Below are 22,697 nucleotides of genomic sequence, written 5' to 3' on the forward strand. Positions count from 1 at the left end.
GTATTCTATCACTGAGCTACATCCCTAGACTTATGACTTCTCAAAGATTTCTATTTTAAAATGAAAAATAGCCATCCCTAGCACTTCAAAGAGAAAAGGGAAGGTTGATTCTCCTCTGTACATTTTAAAATAGTAATGTCAAAGTGAGCCAGGTGAGGTGGCATGAACCCTAATCCTGGCAGGAGGATCACACATGCAAGGTTAACCTGAACAATGGTAGTATATGAAATTTTTGAGAGGAAGTAGAGAATGTCAGTATTCAGAGGTTCTGCTGGCTTTTACAGGAGAAACTAGCAGCCCTTGAAGCAAGTATCGAGCAGCGACTCAAGTGGGCAGGCGGTGCCAACCCAGCACTGGCGCCTGTACTGCAGGATTTTGAAGCAACAATAGCTGAAAGAAGGAATCTGGTCCTCAAAGAGAGCCAGAGAGCAAATCAGGTACTGTGGTATATGCATCATCACTGTGCTCAGGTTCAATCAAGGTTGTACAACTACTGGAAGTCAGCCTAAGGCAGAGCCTCTAATCTATAAGCTAGATGGTTACACTTGCCCTGGCTTTGGGCGCATCTCCAAGCCTGTCATTTTCCTAGCTATTTACTGTTTCCCAATGAGGTATTAAGTAAGTGATTCATCCTCTGTTGAAAAATAAACACAATTTTAATTTCCTGTTTGTCTAAAGTTCTATATGCAGCTGAAGTGATCCAGAGATTGTAAATTTTTCCATCTGGCAGTAAAATGCTTTATGCTCCAAAACTTAGTGCTCTGCCAAAAGTTGTGAATGAACTTTGTGGTGATTTTGGGGGTAGGGAGTAGAACAGGAATGACAAATCTCAAAAATGTATTATGAAAATTCTTAGTTACAGAATCAGATTAATATAATCATACAATTATCAACTCCTTATTTATACTCCCTATTTCTCCCCATCCCATGTTTAGTAAAAATACAAAATTCTTGGCCTTCTAGCTAAGATTAAATGTAGTATAATAATTTGTACTTGTTAACACTATTATAGAACATGGCACAGTATTATTTACTAATGCCACTTAAAAATGGGGATGCCAAATATCCAGTTATTATTTCAAAATTATACAAGAGTAGAAACACAGGAACATTCTGGCAGGTAGCCTTCCTGAAATTTGGATCTAACATAAATTTAGCTAAATGGAGTAGTTTTCTGTATAAAAACAAATCATGTAGGAGATGCATTTACCTAATTGTTCTTAAGTGCTTTTGGCAATCTCAGAACTAAAACTGTCAAATTAAAACATATACCTATTTATAGCCTTTTTAAAGATTTGGTCTATAAGCCTAAAGATCTGTACATTTTCAGGGCCTATTCTCATCAGAATTCTGCAGACAGTGGTTTTGTGTCATAACTGCATTCTCCTCCCATCCCTTGTGGTTCTGCCTCTCTTCCCACAGGTCACTTTTCTCTGTAGCAACATCATTCACTTTGAAAGTTTACGAACGAGAACTGCGGAAGCCTTAAACCTGGATGCTGCATTATTTGAACTAATCAAGCGATGCCAGCAAATGTGCTCATTTGCATCACAGTTTAACAGTTCAGTCTCTGAGTTAGAGCTTCGGTTATTACAGAGAGTGGTAAGTCTTAGTGGGAAAGAAATCTTGGTGCTTAAAATGATAAGGTCTTTGTGAAACTGTCAATCTGATAATTCAGTTGACATTTTTTGAGAATGATTAAATCTTACTTTTAGCCTTTAGGAGTGCACCTATTTAACTCTATAGTGAGTGAAAAAGTGAAAAGGAGTTTAGAGTTGCAACCAAAGTACCACAAAGTTTCAAAGGGAGGAGCCAGTAGCAGTGATTTGGATGGCACTGAAGACCAGGGGTTGGAGAAGGATTAAAAGAAGATGCATGCCAGAAAGAAGATTTCTGCCCAGAAATATTAAGTTGATCAGTTTGTAGCTTATAGACTTGTGGGAAGGTTTTAGTTTATGCACTAGGATGCTCTGACTTAAAGAGTTTGGGGACCTGGATATGAAGTATATTTGTCATTACAAATAGATCTTAGCCTTTTAACTACTATACCCTATATGATCTTGCAGAAAGTGAGAGTCTTCTATGAAGACTGTTGAAATTGTTAGGTACTATTTTGTAGGTAATTCATTTACTACCTCACAAGTGAGGGAACTTATATTCCTGTCTTTTGGTGATGGTGGTGACAGAACTCTGTTAAGTGAGGTAAGCTGAATACTCTCACACACTTGTTTTGTGTAGGACACAAGCCTAGACCATCCCATTGGCAGCTCTGAATGGCTCCTGTCAGCACACAAGCAGTTGACACAGGACATGTCTAACCAGAGGGCAGTTCAGACAGAGAAGGAGCAACACATAGAAACAGTCTGTGAAACAATCCAGAATCTGGTGGATAATATCAAGACTGTGCTTACTGGTCATAACCGACAGCTGGGAGATGTCAAACATCTCCTCAAAGCAATGGCGAAGGTAAGACTAACACCATGGCGCCACAGTTCACTCTCTTACTTGGGATCACACCTTGTATTTGCTCATGGGAAAATAGTGGCATTTTGATTTTCAAATCATGTCTTTCAACTTGTTTGCAGCTGAGTTAATTTCTGTTGCCAATAGCCCTGTTTAAGTAGATTGACTCAGTGTTCTTATCCTTTCTTCCTCTCCATACCTTTGCCCCCAAGGCACAGAGTTGACTCCAAAATGAATGAAATACTGTCTCTTTCTCCAACATCTACACAGCCTAGTTAATAAGGAAATTGAGCTTCTAAAAAAGGCTAAATCATTACAAAACAGTAATTTTGGGATGTTTTTACTTGGGATGTGTGTGTGTGGGAACTCTGGACCTGGGCACTGTCCCTGAGTTTTTTTGCTCAAGGATAGTGCTCTACCACTTGAGCCTCTGCCTTGTGTCCAGCTTTTTGATGATTAAGATAAGAAGCTTACCAACTTTCCTGCCTGGGCTGGCTTTGAACTATGATTCTCAGACCTCAGCCTCATGAGTAGCTAGAATTATAGGCATGAGCCACCAGCATCTGGCTTTACTTTGGATTTTTATTCGTTCTAGATGTAACATTCTGTACAAAATAAATAGACCTGTAGTAGGTAGTTTAAACTCACTGGATTTGAAATGTTTTCCCCCTTTCAGTCAATAGGTGGCTGCCTTCAGAATAATTGGTAAGACAGCATTTTTCTTAATGAATACTGTGACATTTACAGGATGAAGAAGCTGCTCTGGCAGATGGTGAAGATGTTCCCTATGAGAACAGTGTCAGGCAGTTCCTGGGTGAATATAAATCATGGCAAGACAACATTCAGACGGTTCTATTTACCTTAGTGCAGGCTATGGGTCAGGTTCGAAGTCAGGAACATGTGGAAATGCTCCAGGAAATCACTCCCACCTTGAAAGAACTGAAAACACAGAGTCAGAGGTAAGAATACCTGTTGGCCAGAACTATTTCTAAAATTAAGTAAACATCTAGAATGCTAATTTGTCTCGTTTTGTTTAGTGTTGCTCATACTTTTGTATGTAGTTATTACTAAAACATTTAATAAATTTTGTATTTCAGTATCTATAATAATTTAGTGAGTTTTGCATCACCCTTAGTCACCGATGCAACAAATGAATGTTCGAGTCCAACAGCATCTGCCACTTGTCAGCCATCCTTTGCTGCAGGTAGGAGAAGATTGCCATTTGTTGATAACAATGTAGATGCTGAAATGTTCAATTATATATGAGAGTCTAATATACTTAGATAAAGTCATTACATCTTTAAAGCGTTTCCTTAAATCCTGATATACATTAAGCTCAATAGAATTTTTGGCTTATCTTTAAAATTATGTGATTTAAGTGCTTTTTGAAAAAGAGAAATGTATGAACTTACTGTGTTAGTACATGCCTGTAAACCCCAGCCTAGAGACTGAGGCAGTAAGCTCATGAGATCAGATCAGCCTGTGCTGTGTAGGGAGACCTTGTCTCTCTTTTTTAGATAAAATTTTAAGATATATACTTGTTGAAAATTTGGAAAAATGCTTAATAGAAAAGCTTAGGGGCTGGAGTGTTGGTCCCGTGTCAGAGTGCTTGTCTAAGTACACGGCCTTGATTGCAAAGTTCATTAAAGAAAAGAGAGAGAAACAAAGGTGTAGCTTATTCTAGCTAGGGTAAAAACCACTGCACATGTTTCCTTACTTTTAATTGGATGTGTGTGGAAGTACACAGGATTATTTCACAAATGCAATTGCAGTGCCTGTTCTATTTAATATTGAGTGGATAGCTTTTGTCACTTTTTAAAGATTTACAGCATACTTACTATTACTATTCTATGTCTCTGCCACCTCAGTTTTTTCATTATTGCAGTTAAGATATTGATTTTTTTTTTTTGATGCTGCCACAAGCCTAGTGAATAATCATTGGTAGATCATATCTGAACATACCACAGTTTAGGCTGTTTATAGGAAGCCAGTTGCTGTGTCAAGAGATAAGGACTTTTAAGGTTGTAAAATCAAGTTACTTAATTTGATTCAGTTTTGGGTATTTACTGCAGCCACATTGCTTTCTTCTTTGTTCTCCATTTCCTGTTCACATGTAAATTGAGCCACCAACACTTTTTCTATAGCAGTCCGGAGCAACACTGCCCAGAAGACTCAGCCTGATGTCATGTCACAGAATGCTAAAAAGCAGATTCAGAAAAATCTTGCTACATCAGCAGATACTCCACCAAGCACCATCCCAGGAACTGGCAAGAGTGTTGCCTGCAGTCCCAAGAAGGCAGTCAGAGACCCTAAAACTGGGAAAGGTAATTAGTGTGGATGAGGATGCCCTAACATTTCCTTTAGGATTGTGATGGGACTTACATATGTTTTCATTGCTTCACAGCTGTACAAGAGAGAAACTCCTATGCAGTGAGTGTGTGGAAGAGAGTGAAAGCCAAGTTAGAAGGCCGAGATGTCGACCCGAACAGGAGGATGTCAGTTGCTGAGCAGGTGACTTAACTCTTTAAGCCTGAGCTACATATTTTAATGCTGTGGGAAAAGTGTAGATTTAAGGATCCTTCTTATACATTTCCTTGGTGGTTCATCAAGGAAGGTGGCAGGTGCTGGTGGCTATGCTGTAATCACAGCTGCTGAGGAAGCTGAGACCTGGGAAATGTAGATTGAGGCCAGCCAGTCAACCAGCAAAAAATAGACCTGGAGGTGTGACTCAAGTGGGATAGTTCTTACTGAACAAGTACGCCAGACAAGGTCAAGCACTGATAGTTGCACCTGACAGAGAGAGTGATGACAGACACAGACATGAGGAATGTAGACTCTTGTGTTTTAGATTCACAAGGAACTCAGCGCTGTCATCATTATACTTTGACTTTCCTGTTAGTACTTTCCTTCTTCCTCAGTTCTCTTTGAACCAAATTAAAAGGGGATCCACTCCAGTCTTCTGTGAGACTCATTGGCATTTTTAAGAGTTTGAAACCTGGAGAGGATGTCGCCTTCATTTCTCCAGGAATGTCTTCAAAGCCTCCTGGAGGGTTAGTGGGGGGTTTTTCCAGCCAATACACTGACATTTTCTCTTTAGTATTACTTATTACTTTATATGTAAGTTTGAAAATGAGTTAACCTCTAGCAGTTTATTGTGAAAAATCTTAAAACCTATAGAAAAGTATGCCCTAGACTTGGTAGCTCTTAACCTCTGTCCACATTTGCTTCATCATTCTGTGTGATAACATTCAAAGAGCAGGTATGGGCTGAGGAGAACCCCCTTACATCTTTATCTAAAGACACTTTCCCAAGATGTGTGTCTTGCGATGTAGCCTCTCTTCCCTCCATAGAAGCCACCTGTCCTTTGGGTGATTAGAAACTCTTAGGCAACTCCTAGAACTTGTGCACAAACATGTTATTTCAAGTTCTCCATGGAGCCCAGGTACCAGTGGCTCATAGCTGTAATGCTAGCTACTTAGGAGGATGGCGGTTCAAGGCCAGCCTGGGCAGGAAAGTCCTTGAGACTCTTATCTCCAATAAACCCCAGAAAACTGGAAGTGCCACTGTGGCTCAAGAGGTGGAGCACTAGCCTTGAGCTGAAGAGCTGAGGGATAGCACCCAGGTCCAGAGTTCAAGCCCCACAATTAACCCCCTCCCCCCCCCCAAAAAAAAAAATCAAGTTCTCCATGGCTTTTAATCTTGTCCACCTCTTTTTACAGGTTGACTATGTCATTAAGGAAGCAACTAATCTAGATAACTTGGCTCAGCTGTATGAAGGTTGGACAGCCTGGGTGTGAATGGCAAGACAGTAGATGAGTCTGGTTAAGCGAGGTCAGACATCCACCAGAATCAACTCAGCCTCAGGCATCCAAAGCCACACAACAGTCGGTGGTGATGCGACTGGGGGCTTACTCTGAGGAAACCTAGGAAATCTCGGTGCACTAGGAAGTGAGTCCTGCAGGACAGCTGCACTCAGGGATACGCCCAACACCGTGGCCTGCAACCCCAGGGTCAAGGGTGAAGAAAGCAAGCTCACCGCCTGAACACGGAGATTGTCTTTCTGCCACCACCGCAGCTGCAAACGTGTCAGGAGGTTAGCTGAGAGAGAAATGGGGATGCCGCAGAGCACAGAGTGATTTGGAACTCCACTCCACCTGACCCTGTGTGTGCAACCCAGGAAAACAAACCCCGCACAGAAACAGAGAAAACTGGGGCCGCGAAGAAATCACAGCCAAGGAAGATTTGATGCATCCAGATTCTGGAGAAATACTTGTTGCTTGGCAACAGTACTGGTTGGGTTGACCAGTAAGTACAAAGAGGCTATGCGACATGAATTTCAGAAATGGACTGAAAATGGAGAGCTGTGTAACAGATACACTACATTGGAAGAACTGACTTCTGAAATGAAGGGAAAAAAAAATCCACCCCACCGATACCTATTCCTTCCCGCCCCTCTCCTCCCTGTTTACCTAATCTAGATTAGACATCTTCCAGATCACTTTTATTTCAATCCTTCTATTTCATATACTTCAGTCTCAATGCTGTTAAGTTACATTTGGAGAGATAAATGAATTTTTCCCAAACCACTGATAACGTGGAAAATTCAAGGATTGTTTAAAGGCGTGATGATCACATACAAAATGTAATTCTGGTTATTTAAGTCATTTCTGTGATTCTATCATGTGCAGTTTCCAGAATTGTCACTGTGCATTCAAAAGTGATGAATCTCCCCGAATTTGATTTAATGTGCACTCCCCTTTCCTTACGGTGTGCATTTTTTGGAGGTCATTAAAATTTTTCCTCTTCTGTGATTGCTGTAGTTTCTTTTATAGATAGTAGCTAATCTGATGTAATCTTTTACCTTTAAACAAAACCAGAATAGAACACCTACCTATTAGAGTTATACATTGTTGATGACAGATTAACAATAAAGTGATGTTCTGGTGGAGATAAAGTGAAATGTTTTTTAATTCAGTTTTCTCATTTGATACTTTTAATTTACAAAGTGTAAAGTTTTGCACTGTGACATGTAAATTAAAAGTGCTTTAGTTTACCTAGCATTTTAGGACATGTACACGAAATGCCAGCAGAAGTGAGAACTACCATCTTTTAAGTTCCATTACTAGTCTGACATTGCTTTACCTACTGTGTGCATAATCTTCCTAGCTTGCTGTTCAGTAATAGAGAATTCATGACCAAGGTTTCTTTCCACCTAGCATCAGATCTTAGTACTGGTTGACATAAACCCTTCATCAAAATAATAAATCCACCCTTTGGGTTGTCAAAAATCACACAGCAACACAAAATTGTTTGGGCACATCTCCCTTGCACTGGAGTTTTGGACAGTAGTCACGTCATGTCCTGCTATCTACTCTTCAGAGGAGGCAAGCTTGGAGGGTACTAAGGAAAGACTCCATGGGCTTGGCATTCCCTGTGTTCTCAGGGCCATTAACCTGTAATCTTTACCCACCAGAGAATGAATTTCAGTTTTCAGTACCTACTTAATACTTCCAAGTCTTGCAAGAAAGTTGGTATATTCTTTAATTCCCCTTTGTCCAGTGGCAAGTTTAAAGAATCCAGGGGACCAAAGTTTATTTTCCTGATTTTGAACTCTCATTTTCACTGTCAAAACAACCTTGCTGGAATAATGACGCCATATTGTATTTTGCAGGCTGCTTGACTTCCTATTCGCTTTTTGGGGTTATTGTACTAGCCACCTGATTACCTCTGCTCTAAAGATTGGTCTTTTGAGCAAATTCTCTGTCACCAGGAGAAAACCCATGCACATTTGTTTGTCCATAGAGATAGCGTTCAGAAATTGCATCTTCCTATGTGGGTAAAGATGAGTGAAATAGGTGAATTTTACTGCCCGTTTTCAGGTATCAGAGGTACCTGGCACCTTATCCAAGCATAAAGAAGACAGCTTTATTTCAAGAAACATGTGCCTCTGGAAAACTATCCATCATTTGTGTTTTAAAATAGTCCCTTAGAGAACACTGTGGCTTGTACAATATGTGTGTAGTTAGTTATAGGGCTCCGTTCACAGAGGACTTCAAAGGGTGTTCTTCACTGCACTCTAGGTAAGACTCTTCCTTTGGTGGGTTTGGTGGCTTCTGCACTGTTGCGCAGAGCCATCCCGTGTGAACTTTGGTAAAAGGCCTTGTCAGACAAGTCAGGGCCGTGTTTGGGGGATTATTTTGTGAAATAATGTAACATTAGAGTGCTATAGTTTTGAAGTCATACGCTTATCTGCAGAATACCATGGAGAACCAGGGATATGTCTTTTGTGTCTATCCCCCTTTCACTCCCCCCTTTTCTCCACCCCTCCACTCTCTTCCAAGATTCAGGGGGTACAGAGTAATTTACAACCTTTTCTTTTCAAAGTACCCTTGGAAATTGGAGTTTTCTCTTAAATGTTGTCTTTAATCGGCTAGACTAGTCTGAATTTTTAGTTGATTGTGGGTTTTTAATAGTGTAGTGGAGCTATTTCTGTTTTTCTACTCAGTGTGTCTAGTTTCTGTTTCTGGTCATGAGTTCGTAACATAGTTTTTTGAGTGATGAGGGTTCTTTTTTGTCTGACACTTGAGTTTGTTTTTTTTAAAGCTAGGTGAGATTTCTGTGTGCAAACTGGTAGTCAGACTCTTGATTTTCTTTCCTGAGTTGCTGTTTTTAGAGCTCAGTCCCCAGGTTCTGGGGGAGGACTTGTACTACAAAGAAAAATATCCATCACTTCTGCCCTTAACAGCTTAGGAAGTAGTTTTCTTAGTATTGTCCAGTGTTTGGTGTTACCAGCATTGTGGTGTTTTTGATTTTTTAATTGTGATTGTTCTGATGTGTGAAATTTAAGGAAAGAGCCATTTTTGAAAAATGCTGAGCAGGGCAATGCAAGTACAGCCAAATATTAGAGTTGATGTGCAATCTTAGGTCCTTAGTTCGGGGTACTGTAGGCAGTACTTTGAATCAAAAAAGTCTTCCTGGCCTACTTTTTTTCCTCCACTTTTTTGTATTACTCTGGGGGCTTACTTGTTTGGCAGTACTAAAAATCAAAGGAGCTGGTTCTTCTTTTCTCTGGATTCTTTTCATAGTAGTAAAAGCACCTACAGTTAGCTTGTTACTACTTACATACAGCAAATACCAGTGAATGAATTACTATGAGCACATTTAAGCATTTTTTTAAAATTGTATGTTTAGTATTAAAACCAGTGCATTTTATATCTTGCTGAGCTTATTAAATGCCAGTAGATTTAGGACTAGAACTTCTCCCTTTTAAAACAAGGGTCTCTTTAAAGAGGTGAATTTTGCTTTCAGTATTAGGGTGGTAGAGAGATTTCTCCTGTGGGGAAAATCTAGCATTATGAAAATTTCCAAATGTTGAAGAGGGAGAAATTCACTATATTATGAAGCCCTGAAGGTTTGCTGTGATTTTCCTGCTTTTTGGCCTGGATAGCAGTGTCACTAGCTTTATTATTAAAAGGGTAAACTCACTGAGAGAAGCTTTTTGGGTTCAAGTGTTAGCTTGTAAAGCAATCCCTTAGGCAGGGTCCTTTGCTTCCATGAGAATTCGTCTGGGCTTACTAGGAAAAACTTGTGCTAATGTAAAAACTGTCAATTAGCATTTTTGAAGAAATGGTAACCTCTTAAAATTGCATGTTCTGAAATGTAGACATTTAGAATGCTTTTCTTCCAAAACAGGCTGATTATACATATATACATACATACATATTTTTCTTTTACTGGACAGTTGAAGTTTCAGCTTCTGTTTCAAGTTCTTGTGTCACTTATTTTTCTGGTTTAAGTTTCTCCTATGTTTCCACCTGTAATGTCAGTGGCAGCGATCTCACACCTCACTTGTTTTCTCCCTTATTATTATAAGAGCAAGTTGAGTTGAACTTAAATCTTCTTGTCCTACAAAACACTGTATAAATAGTGGCATCTCTGTATAAAAGGTGGAAATACCTCCTCATGGACATAATTTTGTGATTGTATTTAAGATTAAAAGTTGAATAAATCACACCAGCTTCCTGAAAAAGTTGATAATGCATCTTTTGGAAACAAAAATGCCTACTGAGCATATTTGCATTAACATGGCGAAGATTGTATGAAATACTTGTTTTTCAGAAAATAAAGGTTCAGTCTTAAAAAGATACAACATTTAAGGTCTGAATTTATTGAAGTAGGTTCCAGAAAAACTTAAAAGACTTGGATCATGATGTCTCCTCCCCAATGCCCCTTTAAGCACTGTTTACCTTCAAAAATCTAAGTACTGTAATCTTCTCAAAGAAGTAAATGCTTTCAGTAGTATTTTTGAGCAGCACTTGAAAAAAAATTTACTTCAATGGCAAAATCCATTAAGGGCCAACTTAATAAAAGCACAATTTTGGAAATGAAGTAAAAACTCCAGATTCTTACTGACAGATGCATATTCCTTCAGAACTCTGAAGGAAAACAGGAAATGTTCTGAAGATTGCATTTCTTGCTGCTAGATTTCTCTAGAAGGATTTAACAGCTTAATCATCCTGCATATTTTGAAAATTCACTTCCTTTGTGGTACAAAAACACAGAAGAAAGCTGGCCACGTGCCAGTGGCTTACTCCAATACTAGCTACTCAGGAGGCAGTGATCTGAGGATTGAGGTTTGAGACTGGGAAGGAGGGGTGGGGGGAAAGACAGTGGCTCAGTGATAGGGTACAAATATGATAGGGCAAAAATGCTGAGGGGCAGTGCTCAGGCCCTGAGTTCAAGCCTCAGTACCAGGAGGACCAAGACATGTCATGCTCCAGAAAAACTGCTGCTTTTACCCACCTTTCTTCTTAGGTTGTACACCGGGAACTTGAGTAAAAAACAAGTATTCTGTAGCAACAGCTGAGCTCACAAAGTAGCTCTGCTTTTAAAGCTTAATGCAGGCTCTCCTTTGGAAGTGGGTATTAAGTCACTCACCCCGCAGTGAGGGCTTGCGTCCTTTTAAGTTTTCTTGTGAAGAAGTGGCAGACGGCTTGCTCCTCCAACACATTTCAGGGCGTGAAGATCTTCCCCAGGGTGTGAGGGGGAGGGGGGTCCCAACAGCTGACTGGACAACCTGTCTTCGACCCCAACATTTCCTCATGCGAAGGCTTCACCGAAGTGCTGGCACTGGTGCAGATGTTCCCCTTTCAGACCCCACTCTTCAAAAACGATCCGTGGCCAAACAAACACCTTTCCAGGACACTCAGTCCTTCCGCCTTTTGCTCCTTCATTCAGGGGGCAGTTTGTGACCTGTTTGCTGATTTCTAGAACATTTCTTCCCGACTTGCCTCAACTTTCCAAAACCTGGCAGGCACTTGGAAATCATTTAAATTCAAATCCCATCACAAGTCGACCATTCGGGGGTAAAAGCGACTCGATCCGACACACCCGGAGAGACCACCCTTTCGGCGGAATTTTGCATTCAACAAACACGGCCCGTCGGTACGGTGTGCCGAGACGCTGGTTGGCGGTGTCAGCGCAGCCGACTTCCTCCAGCGCCCACCCCCCAAACGGCCGGAAAACATACAGCAGGCCCTGGGTGGACAGGACTTCCCGGGAACACCGCCGGGTCAGGAGGTCACGGTGGAAGCCGGGGCGGGGCGGGAGGCGGCAGCCTCGACCCTCCGCCCCCTCCGCCACGGCCGGGCCGGGGGGTGCCGGCTGCACGGTTCCCCCCACCAACAGGCGGGCGGCCGCCGGCGCTCAGCTGTCCCGTGTCCATCCTCCTCCCGGCGTGGCACTCGGGTTTTCCGACCGCGGCTCCATCACCCCCCCGCCGGTTCCCCGACGCAACCCAGGTGGGAACCAGAGCCCCCGGGGCGGAAGGGGAAGGTGGGGAAGGTCAAGACCGCGCCCCCCCCCCCCCCCCGGCGGCGGCAGTTGAACGGCTTCCGGCCGCCGTGGGCGGGGCACGCCCCCCTGGACGCTGATTGGTCAGCGTCCCTCCGTCTGGGGGCGGGGGAGGGGAGGCTGCCTCGGCTCTCCTCTCTCTCCTTTGACCTGGATTTCAAGCCATGCGCTGTGCAGCGGTTGGTCTAACTTCCCCGGAGGCTGAGCTCGAATGGTCCAATGAGAAGCGAGCCTCGCAAAGGCTGTCGGGAACGACGGCCGGCCTATATAAGCGGCCCGCGGGGCGTTCCCCCGCGTTGGGGTCGCCGTGCGGAGTGTGGTGGGCTGTTGAGTCTGGCGGTGGCTGCCGCTCGTTCGCTCGCTCGCTTCCTCGCTTGCTCGCTCAGGAACGATGGCGGAGGGAGATAACCGATGTACCAACCTGCTGGTGAGTCCTGGGTGCCCGTCCGTCAGGAGGCGTCCAGGCTCGAGTGGGCTCGGCGGGGCCGGGCCCGCCGTTCGCGGGGTTCCCGGATCCGGCCCTGACGCGTGTCTCCGGGGCTCCCGGGGGCGGGGGGCGGGCTGTCACCGGTCCGGTAGACCCCGAACGTCCCCTATGGGGGCTCGCGTTGAATGACACGAGTAGGGTCGGGGGCTGGCGGCCGGAAGTGAACCTGGGGTGCAGACGGAGCCGCGGAGGCCTTGTCGGTGGCTTTCGGAACCCCCGGGCCCGCCGCGGGCTCCTCCCTCCTCCCCCTCGGGGATCTGAACTTGCCTTCGTGCTTCCCTAAAAACCTGCGCCGGCGTGGAAGGTCAAAGGTTGCCGCGGAGGAGGGGAGAACTGGCACCACCTGCCTCGGCGGAGACCCGCGGGTGGGGTCCAGCCGCCCGGGCCGCGGCGGGCGCGGAGGGGGGGTGGTGGGGGTCACAGGGTACTGGAGACTACCTTTAGAGCAATCGGGGAGGCCGGGGAAGTGCGGGAGGCAGGGTCCGGGGAGGACAGACGTAGTACGCTACAAAATTGATCGCACCGTCTAGGCAAGGATGGGAAGGTAGTTTTGCATTTCAACATTAGGCTTCTCCTCCCCTCCCCGTCCCCCCCCCCCCCCTCCCCGTCCATAAGAGGCAGCGGTGTACCGGAGTGGGGAAGAGAAACCAAACTTCACTTTGGGCTGGTGCACCTCTAAGATCCCTCATAGATGAGTGCATTGAACTTTTGGCTGTGCCTGATTGTCTCTGTGCGTTGGTTTTTATAAGCTCATGGCCTCTTCTACACTCACACCCCCGTGGTTTCCTTTAAAAAAATTTTTTTTTCCCCTCATGGCTCCTTTATTTAAGAGGATTAGCTTAGACACAAAGTAGTTGCCCAGGTTTGTTGTGTTGAAATGGCAGATCCTGGCATAGAGATCATGATTCCCCCAGCCCAACTAGTCCTTCCTGCAAAGCAGTCATCATGACATTAAGAAAAGGGAGCCTCTGGCCTTGGAGTTCTGGCGTTCCAGTCTGCTAACCACAGGGCATCTCAGTTTCTTCGTCTGTAAAACAGAAATAGTAGCAATACCTTTTTGGGTTTGGGGAAAAGTTAGTTGAAGTGTAAACATATAAAACAGTTTTCCTGGGACATGAAGTCAGGAATTTTGAGGCTACCCTGGTGACAATTGTATAGCACAGACAAGATCTTTATTAAAATGAATGTGAATTATATCCAATTTGCATATTTCCCAGTGATGAATGTACCCAAATACCTGCTGAACCCCTTTTTTTTTCCTGCCATAGATCAGCTCAAGGCCTTTTGAGACATTGGCTCATTCTGGAGGTGTGCCTTGGCTGTCAGATTTGCTGGGCAGTTGGAAGTCTAGTGGAATTCCTTGATAAGTGTTCAGAAACAGTGTTGAGGAGATACCATTGGGTTCAAAGTGTCGTATGTAATTAGGGAAAGTGGATGGATTTCCTTACTTCTGCACTGACTGCCAATGTTTGATTCTAGCACAAAGAGCTATTTTAGAGAATGAATGTGCTGTTCAGGGAAAGCTTTCCTAATGGGTTTAGAAGGGTTTAAATCAATGAAAGGACAAAACAGCAGATCAATTCTAACCACCTGAAATAAACAAACTTTAACCTTGAGCAATGCCCTGTGACTCTTTGTTTATGAATTTTGGGAGATTAGTTAACTGTGTTGGGCTCTTTTTGTTTCAAATTCTTTAAGAGTTAGGGTTTGAGCCATTAAAGTTTAGGGTGTTTTTTTCCTTCCCCGTTTCTCACTGCAGAGATCTAGATGATTTAAGACAGTGAATCGCTTAAGAGGTGTTATTGTATTCAGTGCCTTGGAAGAATCTTAGTCTGTAGGAGCCACAAAGGGTATGATCACATTAAATGTGGGTCCTCTGTAGGCTGCAGAAACTGCGAATCTGGAGGAGCAGCTGCAAGGATGGGGAGAAGTGATGCTGGTAGCTGATAAAGTCCTGCGGTGGGAGAGAGCCTGCTTCCCACCTGCCATCATTGGTGTGGTCTCTCTGGTGTTTCTGTAAGTCAGCTATTGGATTACTCGGCTATGTAATACATAAACCCTAAAGAAGTCTCTTCTCATAGGCTCGTTACCTAGACTTATGCAAATGCAACCTATTCCAATTCAATAAATCATGACTCTTAACTTGCCTCAACCCCCCTTCCCTGACTTTTTTTTTTGGGTTAGTCGTGGGGCTTGGGCTCGGCTTGGGCGCTGTCCCTGCGCTCTTTAGCTCAAGGCGAGTGCTCTACTGCTTGAGCCACAGCACCACTTCCCTTTTTTTTTTTTTGCCTTTCCTGGGCTTGAACTCAGGACCTGGGAGCTGTCCCTGAGCTTTTGTGCCCAAGGCTAATGCTCTGCCACTTGAGCCACAGCTCCACTTATGGCTGTTTGATGATTAATTGGAGAGTCTCATAGTTTCCTGCCTGGGTTAGCCTCTAACCTGCAAGCCTCAAATCTCAGCCTCCTGAGAAGCTAGGATTATAGCCATGAACCACCAATGCCTGGCCTTATTCTTAACAAGCATTGAGGACCCAAAAGAGCTTCTAATTTTTTATCTTTTCAGTAACTGTAACATGACATCATGATGTAATGAAGCCTCTGGAAAAACCACTCAGTGAAAATGTGCAAATGACAGCAGATGCTGGCTCTCAGAACCTTGGACTGAGGGAATAAAGTCTTCGGTTAGGAAGAATGACTGCGCTTTTCCAACCTCAGCTGATTTCTTTCTTTCTTTCTTTCTTTCTTTCTTTTTTTTTTTTTTTTAAAAAACAACAACAACAGGATTATCTATTATCTAGATCCATCAGTGCTGTCCGGTGTTTCCTGTTTTGTTATGTTTTTATGCTTGGCTGACTACCTTGTTCCTGTTCTGGCGCCCAGGATTTTTGGCTCCAATAAATGGTAAGTGGCAAAGTGACTTGGCAGTCATTTTGGAGAAGTTACTGATTTTGGTGGTTGGACTTATATGCTATAGTCAAGTGTAGACAATTCTGTAGCCATCAGGTATCATCAGATACACTTATTATTTTTATGTGATACTGAGGCATTGAGCCCAGGGCCTCATGCATGCCTGGCAAGCACTCTACTGCTGAGCTACATTCTTAGACCCACATTTATTACTTTTATGTGAGGAATTTCTTAGCTGATTTCAGCTAGAAATCATGGATTTCCAGTGCTTACATCTCCATAGATCCTTTATGATCAACCATAGGCTTAATAGAGCTCATGTTTTCTTTTGAGTTTTTTTTTCAAAGTCATGTTTCTGATGGAACTCAGTGTGCTTTCCATAATCGTTGCAAATTTACATTTGCATTGATATTTAAGATAGTGGTATAATACCAGCTTCACAAATGAATGAATATGAAAGCTAGTTAGTTTTGATCCACATTCATTTAATGTTACTGTTTTGTGGTGCTGAGGGTGGAGCCCAGAGCCTCATACATGCTACAGACACACTGTACCCTGTAGCTTCATCTCAGCCCTCATTTAGCAAATCTGTATTAAACAGCTGATCTTTCAGAGTCCTAGATATTGTGACATACTGTGACCTTTTCATTTTCAGATTGCTGGTGGGTTTAAGACGAAGTTGCTGGTACATTGACGTAGTTAGCCAAATGCATAGCAAATGCATAGCTCAGAAGATGCACGCTGTATACAAGTGGTGATTGCTCTGGTTCATACCATTCACTGTGTGATTGTTTTGTGTTCCTAAGATGATTGTTATATAGTCAGGATCATATGAAAATGACTTTAACTTCTCTCTACATTGTTGAATTTCTCACCTTTCATCCAAATAACCCAGTTGCTAGCAGTCTTACTTCTCAGTGTAGAATGTTGCTTAGCATTCGGGCATGTGTGAACACATACATATACTCCCTCACACACACTTTGGTCCCCATTATAGGGTGTGTGTGAGCATTTCCCCAAGTGAGCCATACTACATGTTGGAATGGATTCTTTCTTGTTTATTTATTTTACATTAGATTTCTACTTGTGCCTTTAGAGTTTTTTGTTTGTTTTTTGTCTGCCAAGGGGCTTGAACTCTGGGCCTGAACGCTGTCCCTCAGCTCTTCAGCTCAAAGCTAATGCTCTACCTCTTGAGCCACAGCACCACTTCAAGTTTTCTGAATGGTTTATTGGAGATAAGAGTCTCAAGGACTTTCCTGCCCAGGCTGGCTATGAACCGTGATCCTCAGATCTCAGCCTCCTGAGATCTAGGCTCTTTAGTTTTTTGTTTTTGTTCCCAGATGATAGCAAATAATAACATTTGGGCGAAAAAAGAAGTTTTTTTTTTTTGGTCCGGTCATGGGGCCTGAACTCTGGGCCTGGGCGCTGTCCCTCTGCTCTTCAGCTCAAGGCTAGCACTCTACCACTTTAGCCACAGCGGCACTTCCAGCTTTTTTTTTCTTCTGCTTATGTGGTGCTGAGGAATCAAACCCAGGGCTTCATGCATGCAAGGCAAGCACTCTACCACTGAGCCAACTTCCCAGCCCAAAAGAATTTTAAGTGTGTACTTTGTGGCTCTTTAAGCACACATTCACATTTTGGAAGTGTTTGTGTTAGTTGTGGGCTCAGCATGTTTCCCTCACTGGATGGGTTGGTAATGGGACGAGGTTCCTGGTGATCAGTTCAGTGCAAGAGACATAGCCTGGGCCTTGCACAGGCTACAAGTCTAAGCGCTCTAGCATTGAGCCCCACCGCAGCCCTACTGGGCAATTTGTGTTATTTCATCTCAGTGGAATGATGTTGTGGGAAAGAAGCACAGAGACACCATTTAGCCTTGACCGTGGGCAACATAGAAGGGCTAATCAGTTGCAAGAAGTTCCTGGGCTTTGTAGAATCCTTGTCAGTTTGCAGCTGCAATTTCCCTGGAGGCCTGGAGGAGGGAAGGTCATCCTACCTACCATCAGCCTGTAAGTGTGCAGCAAAGACAATACAGGCTTGTTTGTTTGCTTTTAAAATCAGCACCTGGAAGAAATAAGGCTTTCTCGGAAGGTCTCACTAGGTTTTTATGGCTCTTTAATTTCCCTCACTAAAGAACTTGTGTTTGAGCTAGTTCTTACTGCCCTGGCATCAAATGTGTGCAGCCTAGTCGATGTTATGCTTTGAATACCAGTAGTGATATCCTGCTGCAGAGTTTTCAAATACTGAACTTTAGTTGGATGCAGGACGCAGATACAATGCAGGGTTTAATAGAATCTGAAAAATGTATGGTAATAACGTCAGATTTATAAAGTATCTTAAAGGTGCAGTAACTTTTCACCTACATGGAGGTAGTGGTGAACCAATATTTCTATTGAGTCTCTTTAGAAGATAGTCAGGGCTGGTCATGTAGTTCAGTGATAGGGTACTTGCCTAGCATAGCCCAGACTTCAGTCCCCAGAATTGAGCTGGATTTACTTCTTTAAGTCTGTGAGGATGGTATGTTTCTGTGTACTGCAGACACCTGCTTATAACAAAGAGGAAAACTGTTTTTTAGGACTACCGAACAACAGCAGAGATTCCATGAGATTTGCAGCAATCTAGTAAAAACCCGACGCAGAGCTGTGGGCTGGTGGAAACGCCTCTTTACAATAAAGGAAGAGAAGCCTAAAGTGGTACTTTTTAGTCTTATTCTTTCACTTAAGTGTAAAGCAAAATTGTAAGTTTATTTTGGACTTGACTGCAGTCCAGTGATAGCATTTTTGCTTTAATAGTTAAGTAAAAGGTTGGGGGCATGGCTCAGTGGTAGAGCTTCTGCCTGCCCAACTAATGAAAGAGCCCTAGTTCAATCCCAGTACTTCCAAAAAAAAAAAAAAAATCGGCACACGTTCTTATTAACCTGGTACAACTTGTAAATGCATTAATAAATACTCAGCTAGGTATTGTAGCACACACCTACAAGCCTCGCACTCAGAAGCCTAAGGCAGGACAATTGAATTTGACATCTGACTCCTAGAGAAAAACTGTCTCCAAAAATAATATTTTTCTCTATTAGACTGAATCATTGAAAGTTACAGATTATGTTTTACTCTTTTTTTTTGGTGGTGGTCGAAGGGCCTAAATTCAGGGTTTGGGTGCTATACCTGAGCTCTTTTGTTCAAGGCTAGCACTCTACTACTTTGAGCCTCAGCTCTACTTCCTGTTTTCTGGTGTTGAATTGGAGATAAGAGACTCATGGACTTTTCTGCCCAGACTGACTTCAAACCACAATCATCAGATATTAGCTGCCTCTGTAGCTATGATTACAGGTGTGAGCCACCAGCACCTGGCTAATTTTTTTATTATAGTTGGCAAAGTTTTGTTTCTTTTTGCCTTTTTGTGTGTATGGTATTTGAGGTGTTTTTTTTTTTTTTTTTTTTTCTAATTCAGGTGTTGGCTTGCTTTGCAACACTCCAAACACTTGAGCCCAACCCTAGCTTTTTTGTTTTACTTTTCAGGTAGAGTCTCAGACTTTTCTGAGAGCTGGCCATAGACTGTGATCCTTCTGTATAGCTGGAACTACAGGCATACACTACCACATTCAAGTTGGCTTTGTGAGATAGTCTCAACTAGCTTTTTTGCCCAGGCTGGCTTTTGAACCACAATCCTCCTGTAGGGATTATGGACATGCCTAGCCTGTTTCTTTTTCTTGCTGAAGAAAGTACACTCTTAACAACACAACACTCTCAGCTTTACATGAATCAATAAACTTATTGATTGGTAGATAGCATAATTTACATTGTGAAACATTTAATCTATACATAGACTTACAGTCTAAGAGGAAATGCAAATCAAGTCTTATAAAGTAAATCTGAGTTTTTTTTATAGGTTTTGTAGATGGCATAGATTTATTTATTTTTTGTCAGTTGTAGGACTTGAACTCTGGGCTGGGCGCTGTCCCTCAGCTCTTCAACTCAAGGCAAGGGCTGTACCACTTGAACCGTAGCGCCACTTCTGGTTTTCTGGTGTTTAATTGGAGATGAGTCTCACAGATTTTCCTCCCCAGGCTGGCTTTGAACCACGATCCTCAGATCTCAGCCTCCTGAGTAGCTAGGATTACAGGTGTGAGCCACTGGCGCCCAGCTCTTTTTCTAACCTTTGAACAGTTAAGGTTGTGTTATGTTTGACTTTTTTTTTTTTTTTTTTTTTGGCTAGTGCAGGGGCTTGAACTCCGGGCCTGGGCTGTGTCTCTGAGTTTCTTTTGCTCACAGGTAGCACTTTACCACTTGAGTCACAATGCTACTTCTGGATTTTTCTGTTTACATGGTATAAGGAATTGAGTCCAAGGCTTCATACATGCTAGGCAAACACTACCACTAAGCCACATTCCTAGCCCCTGGTTTTTGTTATTAGCATACATTAACTACATGAGAGAAGTGTATTCATGGAGACATTTCTATGTCATGATGTTTTGATGTATGTACACGTGGGAAAATGGTGACACTAACTTGCTAAGTAGCCGATCAGGTCTGTTCTTGGGGTTGATAACTTTTCATTTCCTTTGCTAGTACTTCCTGGGCATGATCATCCTTCTTTCTGCTGTGGCTTGGGTGGGACAGCAGGTCCACAACCTCCTCCTCACCTACTTGATTGGTAAGTCTGTGCAGATCAACTACAGGCACATGGTGGTCAGAGAGGCCCAACTGCAGGTTGGCCAATAAACAAATACCCAAGTATTTACCAGGTTTAAGAAACTGGCCAGGGTACTTGGGGGAGATGGGAAGGTGATTGAGGACTGATGGTCCTTGGTTTCAGGAAGAGGGAAAGGCAGCTTCCTAACCAAGATAGGAAATGATGTGCCAAAAGGAGAGGGATGCAGGAGGGTAGGGGAGCACAGGAGAAGAAGTTTCTGGGCCAGTCCTCATGGGAGCCAGTGGGTTTCACATTGCTTCTAGAGAGTCAGATGTTCATGGCTGCCTCCTAACTTTGTGTGTTGCTTTTAAGTGACTTCCTTGCTACTGCTTCCTGGACTAAATCAACATGGAATCATCTCGAGGTACACTGGAATGGCCAAGAGGGAGATAAACAAGCTTCTCAAGCAAAAGGAAAAGAAAAATGAGTAGAGTGTTGTGGCTCGTGGAGTCCAGCCAGCCCTGAACACTTTCTTCCACGCTATCTGGATTGTACAATGTTACACAGTAGCGCTTTGCTCTCCTTCTCTCTGCCCTTAGTTCATAGGAATTCACACTTGCCCAGTTAGGCCTTGTGCATAGTGTCTTTTAAGTCAAGTGTAGCTGGGTGAGTTCTTGTTAGTTGGCCTTAAAGGGACAACTTGCTAGTGAGTGTGACCTTGATTTTCCTCCCCCACGATCAGCATTTTGCTTTAGAATAATAGGATGCAGTTAGCAGTGACTTGGGATGCAGGTTGACATGTGCACTAGCTACGTGGACCATAGTGGCCCGTGGCTACAGGAAGCTGCTTCCACAGTCTGCTCCCAAACTGCCTAGCTTCATGAATATAGAGAACACATTTACTACTTGTGAAAAGACCAATCAACATTTAGTCATTCCTCATTCTGTCTCTCGAGCATGGGAGAATGCCCAGGGAACAAATGAAGTGCTTTCCGCACCCTCCTCAGCACGGGTGTCTCCTGTGCCTGTCCAGCGTAGCCATATCTAGGAAACACTGGTGATGTCCCTGTGAAGATTTTGACAGGACTAGAGTGCTCTTCCCCTGGCTTCTGCCTCAAGTTGCTCAGTCCTCAAAGGCTCGGGACTCCTTACTTCAAGATTAGAGTTGGGTTTGTAGCATGCCTGTTAAGGCAAATGCAGTGAGACCTCAAGTCTGCAGTAGGTTAAGACATCTGTGACTTTTACTCCAAGACCAGTCAGTCGGGGCACAAGTCTTCCTATGTTTAGTTCAGATTCTCTGCAGTAGAAAACAATCTACAAATCTTAAGACCACAAAAAGCCTTCAAAAGCATCAGAAATTGTGTTCGGCGGCCACAGGTTTGCATAGGGGTAGCTGGTGTCTTCCTCCACTGTTTCTCAGAAACGGCCGTGGCTGCTGCAGAGAGCAGACTTGGCAGGTTGGCCTTTGATCTAGATGTATGGATTTTGTGACTTGGAAAGCTTCTCAGAAGCACCCTTTCCTCTTAGCCCCTAGGACTTTAGTTGAAATTTGTAGGTTTGAACCCGAGGGCCAAACTGTGACATAGTTGGGAACACTTGGTAGCCTGCTGATTCGCGGTGACTAGTTTTGTGGACAAATTGCACTGATGCTTGTTCACCGGCCCCTGCTGAAGGGCCACCTCCCCTCCTACCCGCTGTAAATTTGCCACCCATCCTGGCTTCCGTGCTGGTTTTTTTTTTTTAATGTGTCCATGACAACTACCTTAATTTTACATGTTTCCTCATTGTAAATAAGCTGTCTTCCTATCTGGATTTGTGTGTGTGTATGTGTGGATACATGTTCTACCAAATGATGTACTTCGGCGGTTTTAATCCTGCATTTCTTCTATTTTGTTTTGTGTAAAAGGGGGAAAATAAAAACATCTGGAATGAGTCCTAGTGTGTCCCTTACGTGGTTACTAAGCCTTGCTCGGCTTAGTTCATGGGATTAGATTTATAAACCCAGGTGGTGAACTGCCTTGCATAGTCATGACACTCTGTGAAGGCACTCTGTAAGAACACAAAGTAGCAACAAGTTCAACTGTGTTCATTCAGCCAATAGCTGGCAGCTGTCCTGTGGGAGGGGAAGCAGTGTGATGGGTGAGGGGGTGGCTGGGGGAGGACAAATGGGGGTTTGGCCTGTCAACACATGGGCCTCAGACCTGGCTGCCTGTTCTACACAATGGTTCTTGGTAAATTGTGGTTGGGTGACATAGAGTTCACACCAGATGGCTGTATCTTTGGATGCAGAGGGAGTAATGCATAGCAGATTAAATTCTGATCTGCTCTAGTGAAGGACTGAGATCTTTCTTTGCAGCCTCCT

At 43.4% G+C, this 22,697-nt stretch overlaps 2 protein-coding genes across 3 annotated transcripts in view; both read left to right on the forward strand.

The window, feature by feature from the left end:
• The window catches only part of LOC138825595 (serine/threonine-protein kinase SMG1), a 91,291-nt gene extending 84,017 nt beyond the window's left edge, over nucleotides 1-7,274 (forward strand). For both annotated transcript variants that reach the window (XM_070020268.1, XM_070020269.1), the window contains 8 exons: nucleotides 285-437; nucleotides 1,423-1,602; nucleotides 2,239-2,466; nucleotides 3,211-3,422; nucleotides 3,561-3,667; nucleotides 4,608-4,787; nucleotides 4,868-4,974; nucleotides 6,183-7,274. In XM_070020268.1, coding sequence (XP_069876369.1) covers nucleotides 285-437; nucleotides 1,423-1,602; nucleotides 2,239-2,466; nucleotides 3,211-3,422; nucleotides 3,561-3,667; nucleotides 4,608-4,787; nucleotides 4,868-4,974; nucleotides 6,183-6,260 — 1,245 coding nt within the window. In that variant the 3' untranslated portion in view covers nucleotides 6,261-7,274. The remainder of the gene's footprint in view (nucleotides 1-284; nucleotides 438-1,422; nucleotides 1,603-2,238; nucleotides 2,467-3,210; nucleotides 3,423-3,560; nucleotides 3,668-4,607; nucleotides 4,788-4,867; nucleotides 4,975-6,182) is intronic.
• A 5,333-nt stretch (nucleotides 7,275-12,607) lies between these two features.
• On the forward strand, nucleotides 12,608-22,268 carry LOC138825596 (ADP-ribosylation factor-like protein 6-interacting protein 1). Its single transcript, XM_070020270.1, has 6 exons — nucleotides 12,608-12,742; nucleotides 14,685-14,818; nucleotides 15,584-15,703; nucleotides 18,282-18,399; nucleotides 20,272-20,356; nucleotides 20,708-22,268. Exons 1-6 carry the CDS (start codon nucleotides 12,707-12,709, stop codon nucleotides 20,824-20,826), a joined length of 612 nt encoding a protein of 203 aa, XP_069876371.1. The 5' UTR covers nucleotides 12,608-12,706; the 3' UTR covers nucleotides 20,827-22,268.
• The last annotated feature ends 429 nt before the right edge of the window (nucleotides 22,269-22,697 follow it).

The sequence above is a fragment of the Dipodomys merriami genome, unplaced genomic scaffold, assembly GCF_024711535.1.
Source record: "Dipodomys merriami isolate MVZ:Mamm:240054 unplaced genomic scaffold, mDipMer1.0.p SCAF_138, whole genome shotgun sequence".
Classification (NCBI taxonomy): Eukaryota; Metazoa; Chordata; class Mammalia; order Rodentia; family Heteromyidae; genus Dipodomys; species Dipodomys merriami.

Excerpts from the sequence above, each read along its gene's own strand:
- LOC138825596 (XM_070020270.1), top strand. The coding sequence starts at position 12,707 with ATGGCGGAGGGAGATAACCGATGTACCAACCTGCTG. Across the intron at positions 14,819-15,583 it reads GTGGTCTCTCTGGTGTTTCT|GATTATCTATTATCTAGATC; the intron begins GTAAGTCAGCTA and ends CAACAACAACAG. Across the intron at positions 15,704-18,281 it reads ATTTTTGGCTCCAATAAATG|GACTACCGAACAACAGCAGA; the intron begins GTAAGTGGCAAA and ends ACTGTTTTTTAG.